Source organism: Pelobates fuscus, chromosome 5 (genome assembly GCF_036172605.1).
Source record: "Pelobates fuscus isolate aPelFus1 chromosome 5, aPelFus1.pri, whole genome shotgun sequence".
Lineage (NCBI taxonomy): Eukaryota > Metazoa > Chordata > Amphibia > Anura > Pelobatidae > Pelobates > Pelobates fuscus.
The window spans coordinates 311,595,986-311,611,042 of NC_086321.1; the positions used below are offsets into that span (position 1 = coordinate 311,595,986).

Here is a 15,057-nt window from a genome sequence, read left to right on the forward strand (position 1 = left end):
CCGTTTAAGAACAGTTTGACTACTTACCTGGTGTCCGCTGGGATATGGGACTGTAGTAGGGTATAGGAGCAGTGGAGTTTGTGAGTGGTGAAATGTGTGTGAAAGGTTCAGTGTGTGTGGGGAAGAGGGGAGAAGGGGTGCAGTGTGTAGGGCAATGTGTGTATGGGGTGTGTGTGTATGGGTGGGGAAGTGTATGTATGGGTGGGGCAGTGGGTAAATGTGTATGGTGTGTGTGGGGGCAGAGTGTGAATGTGTATGGTGTGTGTGTGTGGGGGCAGTGTGTTTTTAAAAAATAAAAATAAATGTGTGTGTCCCTACCTTCTTAACTTTACTGAAGGAGGAGGGGGGCCATTTCTCGATCCCTGGTGGTTCGTGGGGAATCCCTGGAGGTCGCAGTGGTGAGAGTGAACTCTAGCCCATAGCTCCAGGGCTAGAGTTCACTCTTGCGAGATCCGGAGCATTGTCTTGGTAACCGCAGCAACACTCCGTGCTCGCGAGAGAAGGACCCGGACTGCCGGCTGAGCACTCGGGTCCTCTCTCCTTTCCACCCCTTCCGGCTGCCAGCACTGTGCCTGCGGACCGGGGAGGTCCATTCCTCAGAAGGTTACTAGAGGTGCTTCCTGGGGCAGTACGCACTGACATTCCGTGTCACCACCCTCTGCATGGAGACACTGAACTTTCAATGCATCTCTATGATAAGATGCTGACTAGCCAGGCCTGTGTTTGGCTTGTGCTGGCTATGCCTCTGATCAGCCTCCTTGGCAATCTCAGCCAATCCAAAGGGAAAGCATTGCGATTGGCTTAGATCATCACTTCTGATGGTGTCAGCCAAGGAGGTATATCAGGGGCAGTACCAGCAGCAGCAGACTGTAATAAAAGAAAGATTTTCTTGGTCTTTTTAACCCTATAAAGGTCAGGAATACAGGTTTGTGTTCCTGACCCTAGTGTTCCTTTAACCCCTTAGTACAGAGGAAATTGTATAAGTACTGACCAAAACAAAACTTAGAATTTAAGCTGTTTGTTTAACCAGATTTACCGTTTTCATATTATTATTTCACATTTTTCTATACTTAAAAAAAACAAAAAAAAAATATATATATTTATAAGTTCATATATATGGGGTTACATTAATTTTGAGATCAAGCCATACTGTGTAGGTACAGTGCCATTACTTTCAGCAAGTTTGGTATGAAGCCGAGTAGCAAGTAATTTAGTTTACATTTCATCACAACATACATTTGCAACAAAGTGGGTGGCCAGAGAGCAAGTAAGTAGTTCTATCATGCATATGCAAAACAATTACAAGAATACGTAACTGAACGGTTTGCCATTGATACGCGATATGTTCGGTCCAGCAGGACTAAAAGGAAGTTACATTCAACTCTGCTCGCATGAAGAAGTATGTCTCGCTATCCCCATGTACCATCATGAATGTTTTATTTATTTTTTAGGAGAAAATTAAGTAGGTAGTGGGAAAAGAACAAGAGTAGAAAAGAAGAGTGAACAGGGGGGAATATAAGGACTCTCGTTATCTGCTGGGGCGGTGAAGCCCAGCTGCCCCTTGTACGGTCAATCCTCAGCAGTCTGTATAATCCTTCCATGGTTGCCAGATTTTTGTTAGGGCGGGGTAAGTGTTGCACACCTGTACAGTGAGTTTGTCCATTAGATGTGTCTCCTTAATTTTGTTGATGACCCAGGCTGTCAGTGGCATTTCTACATTCAACCATTACATAGTTACATAGCTGTCCATCGTGTTTGTGCCATTGCTGTTCTAGCAGCTAGATTGATTTTGTTAACCAGCTTTTGCTCACGATTAGTTAGTCCATTCATGGGTTTTGCAAAGAGAAAGGTCCATGGGTTTTTAGTTATTTCTTTTGCATTACCGCTGTCAGAAAAGTTTCTATAAAATAGTTCAAAACCGCTCTCCTTTTAGACATGTTCTTTTCCCCGCACCCCCTCCAGCAACTGTCCGTGGGAATTTTACCCATTCTAAATTGTGTTACTGGGGTGGTATACCATCTCATGAGAGTTTGACAACATTGTTCTTGGTGTGTCACACAAATGGAGGCCTTTGCTGCGGCCTTTCATATGTCCTGCCAGGCCCCACTTGTTTGTGTTTGCTGCAGGTCTGCTTCCCAGAGCAAAACATAATTGGGTATTTTGTTGTCATCTTCAGGCGCGCTCAGTTGTGTATATAATGTTGTGATTAGGCCTTTTTTGGGTCCTCTAAGTCTGCCCTCAGTGTCTGTCTACCAGAAACCAACTAGAAGGCTTCCTGAATCAAAATGGTCGATATCCGACCCTGGACGTCCTCACACGCTGCATGAGCAACTCCGTCAGATTTTTTTCCCCATAGGAAAGCAATGATTCATGTGCATTAGACCCCGCTCGTTGCGGGAGGGAGGAGGGGGCAGAGCGTCGACCCAGCACTGAGGAACTTTGGCGCTGGGATTAAGTTAAAAAAAAAAAAAAAAAAAAAAAAAAAAAAAAAGGGTTTTTAACCGGTATGGAAGGGGGGGAGAGAGTGCCAGGAATACAGCTTTGTATTCCTGGCACTACAGTAAGTAGTGTACAGATCATGTGCAAGTGATTTTCGGCAAACAAGTTGTCTGGGTTTAATGTCCATTAGACCCCAGGGTATGTAATATGTTGCCAACTCCGTTTGAGACCGGTCATGGTCCCCAACCATGTGAAGTCCTCAAAGATCTCCAGTGGAATACCCACCAAGTTACCTAGATTGATTTTGTAGCCAGATACCGGTCTGTAGGTTCCCAGGAGATCAATCAAACAAGGGACAGATAAGACTTTCGGGTCTGCGAGGGTGAGCAAGATGCAGAGACCTTAAATTCCTTGTTTGCTATTTTCATTCCTTTGATTTGGGGGTTTGTCCTAAAATAGTACAACAGGGGTTCCAGGGCTAGGTTGAAGAGGAGGGGAGATAAGGGGAATCCCTGTCGGGTTCTGTTCCTCAACTTAAATGGTTGGGGGCTCAAGCCTGGTACGATGGTTTGGGCCCTGGAGCTCGTGTAGAGAGCTTTGAACGCCGTAATATAGCCAGACAGGAGTCCTATTTTGTGCAGTAGGGTAAAAAGATAGTACCATTAAACACGGCCGAACGTCTCCTCTGCGTCCATGGAAAGGACCAGAGAAGGCGTTCAAGTCCGCCCTGCCCATCAGATCAAGTCAACTGCCCTTCTTGTGTTTTCATATAATTGCCTTGTTGGCGCAAATCCCACTTTGCCTGCGTGTATGTCCCTGGTCAAAAGAGGGTTAAGGCAAGATGCCAGAAGTTTGGCATAGATTTTCAAGTCACAGTTCATAAAAGAGATGGGTCACTAGTGGCTATTTTTACTTGGTCTATACTTATGGGCGAGTTCCAGGGAGTTTAGTAAATCCCTATTAGGTCTAGAAAGTTGGACTTTGTATATAAAAAAATGCTACTGTGTCGGAGTAGGACCCGATTCCACTGGTCAGGATTGGGGAATGGTTGTATACTCCGGAAAGTTAGTCTGAGAATTCCTTATTTATGTCTAGGGGATTGTTAAGGATCATCCCTTGGTTGTTACTAATGGCAGTTAGCAATTTTGTGTGTTTAGGTCTAAGTGCCCTTGCTAATAGGGTGTCCATTGTTGGACTTTTCAGGTACTTGGACTTTTCAAAGAAGAGCCTCTTTGACCGGACAACGTGTCTGCTCACCTCATCCAACAACAGATTGTGAAACGCTCTAACTCCCTCAGTTCTAAAAGTTTGATCGGGCAGGGGCTTGCTTGTGTTGCATCTCACTTTTGTGCGCTGCCCATATTATCGTTGGTGAAACGTTGGTGGGATCTAATTTGTCTGGAAAAAGTGTTGGATTTATTTTTTCACTTGTTCTAAAACCTGTGGGTCTCAAATTCAGAGTGTGTTCCCGGTACCCGTAGGGTCAGTTCTATGTCTGCGTGATCGGTCCATGAGAGAAGATTAATATTCAACGTTTTAATCCATTGCATCCCTAAAAAGTCAGTGAAAAAGGTCAATACATGAGTAAGTGGTGTGTGCTGCCGAATTCCAGGTATAGTCCTTTGTTTTGGGATGCTGGATCCTCCAGGATCCTCCAGGATCCTCCAGGATCCCTGTGCTTTGTATGAACATTATGAGTTTGTCTTGGCTTCCCCTGCCTTCGTAGGTTTGCACCACTGCTGCGGTCCGTCGCTGGGCATGGCATCACGTATAAATCACCTACCAGGAGTATTATACCTCTGGGTAGTGTTGCCTACTATTTTTTCCACCCAGTTTTGTCCAGAATGTAGTTTTTTTGGGACGTTGGGGGCATAGACATTAAGTAAATGGTAAGTGTTGGAGTTGATGGTTCCTGTCAGGGCAATGTACAATCCGTCCGTGTCCCTTTGTTCACTAAGACAATTTATTAGCGTGATCACGAACAGTTTAACGCCAATGGTGCCAGGAGTGGCCCTTTAAACCGATCACCAAAGGCATCCATCAAAGCTAAAATCTTATCTCCTGATCAACCATGGCAGCATCTACTCATGGGTCAGCTCCTCCCCACACAGCAGAAAGGACAGAAAATAGAACTCGAGCATACTGGTGAAGGGGATAGTACTATCCCCTTATAGTGCTAGTTTTGTTGAGAAATGGACGTCCACGTTAGTCCATTCAATTCCATTGAGGCCCGGACCAGCAAGCTTGTGGGTGCAATTGTGGGTCTGAATTTGGGGTTTAAACTATATATATTTTTTTAAATTATTTCATTTGTTTGTGGGGGATTGGGAGCCAGGGCACGCCGCCCGCAGGAGATTGCACCACGGCCAAGGCCCCCACTGTGCGGGAGTGTCTTATGCAACTTGTGGGTTATAGGCATTGGACACTATGTCTTAGGTTTGCGTTTCTGCATCGTGTCTTCCGTGCAACACCTGGGAGTCATTTATGGGCATGGGACAGGTCTCCTTAAGTGTGTACGGGTATTTTCTTGATTTTTCTTCCTTTTCCATTTTCCTTCTATTTCTCCCATTGGGCCTAAGGTAGAGAAATGGGAAAGTATGTCTGGCACTATCCATTTCTCCAGAGTGGGAAGGCCTGAGTAGAGTCTAGGGGGATGGGCCTCATCACTACATCTCCCCCTCCCCCCCCGGATCACCTACAGGTACCCCCAATTAGTGTCATAACTTTAGTCCTCTTTATCTCCCCTGAATCTGACAGCTGAATCCTTCTGTGTTTTAATATGGCTTCTTTTGTCTTTAAGTGATGCCAGCGCATGATTACGTCCTTTGGGGGGCTCTTCTTGGGGCCTCTGGCTCTGAGGGCTCGGTCCACAATCAATAGACGGTCAAGGATCTCCACCAGGCTTTGGCAGAAACAGTCCAAAAGGACCTTCTCTATGTCCCCTTTATTGACCAACTCCGGTAGACCCATAATACGTAGATTATTTCTGAGCGATCAATAGGAGATGTCTTCCAATTCAAACTGTGATCCTGTGTAGGATCAGGTTGGTGAGGGTTGCTGCTCAATTGTGGGCCTTTACAACACGCTCCATGCGTCTCTCCATGGCCTTCGTGCGCACCCCTATGGATTTCAGCAATCACTTCCCACGCTGTGCGTTCAATTTCAGCCGCCAGGGTATGCACCTGAGGAATCTTCTGGAGGCTGGTAAGTGGATCCTGGAGAACCGACAAGCCTGGTGATGCTGATTGGGTCAGGCTGGTTTCATCTCCAACCCCCTGTGCTCTAGTCCTCTGTGAGGGGAGCATGACTGCCACTGATTGAGTTTCACCACAGCACTTCTTACAGTGCAGCTGGACACCATAAGGGATTTACAGGCCAGTTCATGAAGCTTCGGGTGTAGAGCGCTGGAACTAGGCGGCCATTACACTCAGCTGTCAATCCATGCCACCTATTCTATATAAAATTTTATTCAGGAGAAAGGGGGCTTACATTTTACATCAAATATTTATATATGAAACAATTTAATATGAATACATTTTAAAAAGTGAGAAATAAAGACATAATTTTGTCGTCCCCCCCCCCCCTAATTTCTGCATGACATTTTAACTATTAATGTCCTAATACGGCTAGCTTTTTCCCTTCCTTTTTTTATTTTTTTTTTAGACACTGACACTATGTTATTTTTCTTTTGTCTTTTTTCTAACCGTGATCACGCTAATAAATTGTCTTCTAGACAAATACTTAATGGAAGACCACAAACAATTTAACTCCAATGGTGCCAGGAGTGGAAGGTTTTTGGAAGTTTTTTTTAGTGCATAGACCATTCTATCAGGTTTACTATTTCAGGTAAAATTCACCTGCTAGCAGAACAATAAAGGAAATCCTTGAACATGAAGTTCCATTATGGACCTTTGTTCTGATATTCATGGGGATTCTTCTAGGTGTCCTTATTTCTGGAATTTGCAACCAATGTGTGGCTTTAAGCTGTTGAGTCATCCTGCATAATCTAATATTGTAGCTTGTTGATGACAAATATTTGGCTATGTTTTGCATGGTCTCTGTACCTAGATCTGTGCAAATGATGGTCACTCCTAACATTGCATTCATTGATGTAATACTTGTGGATTATATGGTTGGATTGGTGTTGATATCTTTGCAAATAAAACAAGCTGCAGGATGATCTTATCACCATAGGCTCTGCCATAAGTACTTCATCACTATCTGAAGATAAGGTCAGAGTAAGTAGGCGGTTGTTTGTTCTCATATCTTCTACTATCCTGCTTATTATGCATGTGTGTGTTGCCACAATGGATCATGTGCCTCTGGTTACCACCTTTCCATCAGTATCCTGCCTATTACATATCTCCTACTTATATTGCACAACATTCTCTAATCATTTTGATTCTAATGTTGGCATAATCTGTACTATTTACAATATTTAACTTTGAATGTAGGTACTGACGTGGTTGGCCTACATTGCCTACTTATAATTTAGTAGTTGCCACAAATTCAACGGTTCATATAATTTTTTTTTTTTTTATTTTTTTTAACTACTCTGTATGATGTGATTCTTCTTGCCTTTGCCTAGTAATATCCATTTGTGTTATTGGTTTCTACCTCTCCTGTAACTGATCATTACTGTATCAATTCAGTCACAGTTTGAGGTATAGTTGTGAGTCAGATTTTTGTGTTTTTAAGTGCCACTGGCTGCTCACTGTTTACTAGATATGCCCCTACTCGCGATATAGCAAGTAGGGGCAGATTAATAACGAATACCAAGTAATTTTTACTCGGCAATAGTAAAGTATTGTGTATTTGAGACGAATATTTGATTCAACCTTATCACACAGCTGTGGCTTTTAAGACTAGGCCATTGTATTAATGCTTGCGCAAAGCGAAAATAAAAAATTCCATTACTTGCAAGGATTAGTAAAATGCTTACATATTGCGTTAACTCTTACTATCATTTTAATAAATCAATAAGAATAATCTCGGCTATATTTCATTGGAATTTTCAGAGACACTAGGGTCTTGTACAACTCCCAATTTCATATCTACTAAGTAGATATAACTTGTTTCATTGAATTTCGTTCACACACCATCTGTTTGCAATTGACTCTTCAGCAGAAATAAGAGAAAAAATAAAGTTTTAAACATCTTTGTGAACTGACAAGATGGCAATAGACCAGCCATTTTAGGCAAAATGTCTGACATTTAGTCAGTTTAGTTTCCAAGTGATCTGCTCTCTCATCTATGGCGTGCAGGTTGTAGTGGAGGTCCAAGTGCTCTGGAGGTCTTGTAGCATTAGGTGGATCTTTTCCAAAGCTGGATAGGTCTCGAAGAGGTAGAAGAGGATCTCTGACGCGGATGCGGATATGTAGGCAAAGAGAGGGCCTCCACACAACCATTCTGTTCTCTGCCAGGCTATCATAAAACACTGCTCTATCCACAAGAAGAACTTTTCATACTCTCCGGGGGACCTCTCTAGAACATGTCACTGGTTGTCTCTCTTCCATTTCTGACTGGATGTTCTCTGGCGTTGTAAAATGAAATCTTTCTAAATCTGAGCCATTCTTTCCTCCTCACAATACTAAGCCCTCCTATTTCACTCTCCCTGCAAGTTGATGGTATGCACATCAGTCCATCCTTGCAAGCGGTTTTATTGTTATGTTTGAATGAAGCCTCACCTTTACACCTAATTTTCTACGCATCCATTTGTCCCTGGTTTTCTTTGTTTTATGGTGTTAGAAATATAAATTGATTGTAAAAAGTTGTGTGTACTGTATGACTGTTCAATGCTTTGATATATTAATTGTCCAACCTCCTGCTATGTACTTCTGTGTCATGTACCATTTTCTATATACTTAAACTATACATGGGGAGGGGAGCGAGAGAGAATCGTACCTTTATTGTAGCTTCTGCAAATAACTCCTGAAGATTCTTAGTCAATGCCAAGCTATGATCTTCAATTGAAACTTCAAATGCAGTTTCTAGGCACTGTATTGCAACTGGGAACCAGATGAACAAAAATTTTTTACAATGATGTGAAATACAAGTAAAGCATCAATGCTAAACACCAAGCAGGAGTTTGGGATCAAATTACCACGTAGTAGTAATAAAATAAATAAATGTATCACTCCATATCACCCAAGCAAGGAATAGTGGCAGCGTCTGAACGATCATTAAATGGGATGGTGCAAGGACACTGTTACAGTGGCTACAGAAGGCAGTTATGGTGCTTGAAGTGTTCCTTTAATGTCGGATGCAAATCTTAATAGCTTTAAAGTGGCACGGTCATGCCGAACTTACCTTTCTTTAACCCCTTAAGGACACATGACGTGTGACATGTCATGATTCCCTTTTATTCCAGAAGTTTGGTCCTGAAGGGGTTAATCGGTTCCTCTTCTCTCCCTATGTCAGGATATGTTCTTCATTTCTTCCTATCTGCTCTAGTTTTCTTTAAAACATAAGACAAAGTAGGGACTATTTGTCTTATGGAGGTTTCCTACGCCTGACCATCTCTGACCAGCAGAGGAGCAAAGTGTGCTTTATTTCTGGTGGTCAGAGCAGTTTTCCCACAATTCTCACCTTTCCTCTGTGTTCAGGCGAAGCCTTTTTTCACTTTTCCCGAACGTCCTGTCATTTAAACAGAACGCCAGTGAAACTACCGAATTGCGTCCTAACAGAATGAGAACAGGGACTTTGTTCGGATCGGAATTTCATTTGAATTAATGAAACTCCGATCCTATTACAGCCGCTTAGTAGATAGCTCCCCGTTCAGAAGCTAGATGGCTCTATAAAGCAGTCTATCTTTTCAGCTTCTGATGCTGGTGATGCTAGATGAAAAAAAAATTATTATTATTAAGTTATCAAACTGTATTTGATGTATACTGTAAGAGGTTTGACAACTTATCTTGGGAAAGTGCCAGGACTCTGCTCTGTGCGCACCTTTAAAAATGAATATTTTTTTCTAAATTTGTAGGTTTTAAAATGTCTTTTTAAAACATATGAGGTTGTGGAAATAAGAGTATGTTGCATATTTATGAATGAAACTGCTGCGGAGTGCTAAACTACATATCCCCAAAATTCTATTCTGAACAATGCTTTGTGGAACATGCTCAGCACTCAGTATATGAGGGCCGGGAATGACACATATATTGTGAATTTCTAGAAAATCAGGAATTTCAAAGTATTTTTTTATTTTACATTGGTTTTGATATTTTACTGATATCCACATGGAGAATTCTGAGACAAGTAAAACATTTTTAGCTCTAAACTAGGTGATCTTACCAAAAAATAAGTAATATTACACACCTTCTAAACTCTCTTGTGCATCTGAGGAAAGCCCTCCATTGTCTAACTGGTCATGTAAATATTGGATGATAGAAAAGGCTAAACGTTTCTTGTCCTCCATTTTTCCCCAAATTCCAAAGTCACACAAGCAGCCTCTGGAGATAAAAAATAAAAAATATAATTATATAATGCATTGTTGGGAATAAAATTCAAAAGGCACATAGATAACACCAGATAGATTAGAAATTATATTACATGAACTACAGATCATAAACTTTATAATATACTACAAGAACATAGATACACGAATGTCCCTATTCTGTACAAGATATGGGGCCATATACTGCACAGAAGTGTCCTGTGGAACAGGGCTTCACAAATTTGCTTGGAATCTAGGAGCCAGCAAAAAAGTTAGGAGCCAGGTTTTTCAACGTCAAAAATACAATTCTTAAAAGGGACACTATAGTAGGGTTTGACCGATATTGATTTTTTTTTTAGAGCCGATACCGATAATCTGTGAACTTTCAGGCCGATAGCTTGCCGATATTCTGTACATTTACCATTTTGAAAAAATAAACTATTTCAAAAGGTAAATGCACAAAATATACATGCCACATGTCGTGGATGCAGTGTGTGCGTGTGTCTGTAGTGTGTGTATAGCGATTGCAGAGTGTGTGCGTGTGTGTATAGCGATTGCAGAGTGTGTGCGTGTGTGTATAGCGATTGCAGAGTGTGTGCGTGTGTGTATAGCGATTGCAGAGTGTGTGCGTGTGTGTATAGCGATTGCAGAGTGTGTGCGTGTGTGTATAGCGATTGCAGAGTGTGTGCGTGTGTGTATAGCGATTGCAGAGTGTGTGCGTGTGTGTATAGCGATTGCAGAGTGTGTGCGTGTGTGTATAGCGATTGCAGAGTGTGTGCGTGTGTGTGTATAGCGATTGCAGAGTGTGTGCGTGTGTGTGTATAGCGATTGCAGAGTGTGTGCGTGTGTGTGTATAGCGATTGCAGAGTGTGTGCGTGTGTGTGTATAGCGATTGCAGAGTGTGTGCGTGTGTGTGTATAGCGATTGCAGAGTGTGTGCGTGTGTGTGTATAGCGATTGCAGAGTGTGTGCGTGTGTGTGTATAGCGATTGCAGAGTGTGTGCGTGTGTGTGTATAGCGATTGCAGAGTGTGTGCGTGTGTGTGTATAGCGATTGCAGAGTGTGTGCGTGTGTGTGTATAGCGATTGCAGAGTGTGTGCGTGTGTGTGTATAGCGATTGCAGAGTGTGTGCGTGTGTGTGTATAGCGATTGCAGAGTGTGTGCGTGTGTGTATAGCGATTGCAGAGTGTGTGCGTGTGTGTATAGCGATTGCAGAGTGTGTGCGTGTGTGTATAGCGATTGCAGAGTGTGTGCGTGTGTGTATAGCGATTGCAGAGTGTGTGCGTGTGTGTATAGCGATTGCAGAGTGTGTGCGTGTGTGTATAGCGATTGCAGAGTGTGTGCGTGTGTGTATAGCGATTGCAGAGTGTGTGCGTGTGTGTATAGCGATTGCAGAGTGTGTGCGTGTGTGTATAGCGATTGCAGAGTGTGTGCGTGTGTGTATAGCGATTGCAGAGTGTGTGCTTGTGTGTATAGCGATTGCAGAGTGTGTGCGTGTGTGTATAGCGATTGCAGAGTGTGTGCGTGTGTGTATAGCGATTGCAGAGTGTGTGCGTGTGTGTATAGCGATTGCAGAGTGTGTGCGTGTGTGTATAGCGATTGCAGAGTGTGTGCGTGTGTGTATAGCGATTGCAGAGTGTGTGCGTGTGTGTATAGCGATTGCAGAGTGTGTGCGTGTGTGTATAGCGATTGCAGAGTGTGTGCGTGTGTGTATAGCGATTGCAGAGTGTGTGCGTGTGTGTATAGCGATTGCAGAGTGTGTGCGTGTGTGTATAGCGATTGCAGAGTGTGTGCGTGTGTGTATAGCGATTGCAGAGTGTGTGCGTGTGTGTATAGCGATTGCAGAGTGTGTGCGTGTGTGTATAGCGATTGCAGAGTGTGTGCGTGTGTGTATAGCGATTGCAGAGTGTGTGCGTGTGTGTATAGCGATTGCAGAGTGTGTGCGTGTGTGTATAGCGATTGCAGAGTGTGTGCGTGTGTATAGCGATTGCAGAGTGTGTGCGTGTGTGTATAGCGATTGCAGAGTGTGTGCGTGTGTGTATAGCGATTGCAGAGTGTGTGCGTGTGTGTATAGCGATTGCAGAGTGTGTGCGTGTGTGTATAGCGATTGCAGAGTGTGTGCGTGTGTGTATAGCGATTGCAGAGTGTGTGCGTGTGTGTATAGCGATTGCAGAGTGTGTGCGTGTGTGTATAGCGATTGCAGAGTGTGTGCGTGTGTGTATAGCGATTGCAGAGTGTGTGCGTGTGTGTATAGCGATTGCAGAGTGTGTGCGTGTGTGCAGCGATTGCAGAGTGTGTGCGTGTGTGTATAGCGATTGCAGAGTGTGTGCGTGTGTGTATAGCGATTGCAGAGTGTGTGCGTGTGTGTATAGCGATTGCAGAGTGTGTGCGTGTGTGTATAGCGATTGCAGAGTGTGTGCGTGTGTGTATAGCGATTGCAGAGTGTGTGCGTGTGTGTATAGCGATTGCAGAGTGTGTGCGTGTGTCTGTAGTGTGTGTGTATAGCGATTGCAGAGTGTGTGCGTGTGTCTGTAGTGTGTGTGTATAGCGATTGCAGAGTGTGTGCGTGTGTCTGTAGTGTGTGTGTATAGCGATTGCAGAGTGTGTGCGTGTGTCTGTAGTGTGTGTATAGCGATTGCAGAGTGTGTGCGTGTGTCTGTAGTGTGTGTGTAGCGATTGCAGAGTGTGTGCGTGTGTCTGTAGTGTGTGTGTGTATAGCGATTGCAGAGTGTGTGCGTGTGTCTGTAGTGTGTGTGTGTATAGCGATTGCAGAGTGTGTGCGTGTGTCTGTAGTGTGTGTATAGCGATTGCAGAGTGTGTGCGTGTGTCTGTAGTGTGTGTGTGTATAGCGATTGCAGAGTGTGTGCGTGTGTCTGTAGTGTGTGTGTATAGCGATTGCAGAGTGTGTGCGTGTGTCTGTAGTGTGTGTGTATAGCGATTGCAGAGTGTGTGCGTGTGTCTGTAGTGTGTGTGTATAGCGATTGCAGAGTGTGTGCGTGTGTCTGTAGTGTGTGTGTATAGCGATTGCAGAGTGTGTGCGTGTGTCTGTAGTGTGTGTGTATAGCGATTGCAGAGTGTGTGCGTGTGTCTGTAGTGTGTGTGTATAGCGATTGCAGAGTGTGTGCGTGTGTCTGTAGTGTGTGTGTATAGCGATTGCAGAGTGTGTGCGTGTGTCTGTAGTGTGTGTGTATAGCGATTGCAGAGTGTGTGCGTGTGTCTGTAGTGTGTGTGTATAGCGATTGCAGAGTGTGTGCGTGTGTCTGTAGTGTGTGTGTATAGCGATTGCAGAGTGTGTGCGTGTGTCTGTAGTGTGTGTATAGCGATTGCAGAGTGTGTGCGTGTGTCTGTAGTGTGTGTGTGTATAGCGATTGCAGAGTGTGGGCGTGTGTCTGTAGTGTGTGTGTATAGCGATTGCAGAGTGTGGGCGTGTGTCTGTAGTGTGTGTGTATAGCGATTGCAGAGTGTGTGCGTGTGTCTGTAGTGTGTGTGTATAGCGATTGCAGAGTGTGTGCGTGTGTCTGTAGTGTGTGTGTATAGCGATTGCAGAGTGTGTGCGTGTGTCTGTAGTGTGTGTGTATAGCGATTGCAGAGTGTGTGCGTGTGTGTAGTGTGTGTGTATAGCGATTGCAGAGTGTGTGCGTGTGTCTGTAGTGTGTGTATAGCGATTGCAGAGTGTGTGCGTGTGTCTGTAGTGTGTGTGTATAGCGATTGCAGAGTGTGTGCGTGTGTCTGTAGTGTGTGTGTGTATAGCGATTGCAGAGTGTGTGCGTGTGTCTGTAGTGTGTGTGTGTGTATAGCGATTGCAGAGTGTGTGCGTGTGTCTGTAGTGTGTGTGTGTATAGCGATTGCAGAGTGTGTGCGTGTGTCTGTAGTGTGTGTGTATAGCGATTGCAGAGTGTGTGCGTGTGTCTGTAGTGTGTGTGTGTATAGCGATTGCAGAGTGTGTGCGTGTGTCTGTAGTGTGTGTGTGTATAGCGATTGCAGAGTGTGTGCGTGTGTCTGTAGTGTGTGTGTGTGTATAGCGATTGCAGAGTGTGTGCGTGTGTCTGTAGTGTGTGTGTGTATAGCGATTGCAGAGTGTGTGCGTGTGTCTGTAGTGTGTGTGTGTATAGCGATTGCAGAGTGTGCGTGTGTCTGTAGTGTGTGTGTATAGCGATTGCAGAGTGTGTGCGTGTGTCTGTAGTGTGTGTGTATAGCGATTGCAGAGTGTGTGCGTGTGTCTGTAGTGTGTGTGTATAGCGATTGCAGAGTGTGTGCGTGTGTCTGTAGTGTGTGTGTATAGCGATTGCAGAGTGTGTGCGTGTGTCTGTAGTGTGTGTGTGTATAGCGATTGCAGAGTGTGCAATCGCTATACACACACACACACTCTGCAATCGCTATACACACACTACACACACACACACACTCTGCAATCGCTATACACACACTACACACACACACACTCTGCAATCGCTATACACACACTACACACACACTCTGCAATCGCTATACACACACTACACACACACACTCTGCAATCGCTATACACACACTACACACACACTCTGCAATCGCTATACACACACACACACACACTCTGCAATCGCTATACACACACACACACACACTCTGCAATCGCTATACACACACACACACACTCTGCAATCGCTATAAACACACACACTCTGCAATCGCTATACACACACACACACACTCTGCAATCGCTATAAACACACACACTCTGCAATCGCTATAAACACACACACTCTGCAATCGCTATACACACACTACACACACACACACACACACTCTGCAATCGCTATACACACACTACACACACACACACACACTCTGCAATCGCTATACACACACTACACACACACACTCTGCAATCGCTATACACACACTACACACACACACACACACTCTGCAATCGCTATACACACACTACACACACACACGCACACACTCTGCAATCGCTATACACACACTACACACACACACTCTGCAATCGCTATACAAACACTACACACACACACTGCAATCGCTATACAAACACTACACACACACACTGCAATCGCTATACAAACACTACACACACACACTGCAATCGCTATACACACACACAGAGGAAGCTGACCTGGGAGCTGCACGGACGGAGGAGAGAGAAGGGAGCTGACAGGACCTGCTGTGAAGGTAAGTTACAGC

General features: G+C 44.2%; 1 protein-coding gene across 2 annotated transcripts in view; it reads right to left on the reverse strand.

The window, feature by feature from the left end:
- SGTA (small glutamine rich tetratricopeptide repeat co-chaperone alpha) overlaps window positions 1-15,057 on the reverse strand; it is a 44,416-nt gene that overhangs the window by 14,247 nt on the left and 15,112 nt on the right. For both annotated transcript variants that reach the window (XM_063455513.1, XM_063455512.1), the window contains exons 2-3: window positions 9,754-9,887; window positions 8,344-8,447 (exon numbers count right to left, since the gene is read on the reverse strand). In XM_063455513.1, coding sequence (XP_063311583.1) covers window positions 8,344-8,447; window positions 9,754-9,853 — 204 coding nt within the window. In that variant the 5' untranslated portion in view covers window positions 9,854-9,887. The remainder of the gene's footprint in view (window positions 1-8,343; window positions 8,448-9,753; window positions 9,888-15,057) is intronic.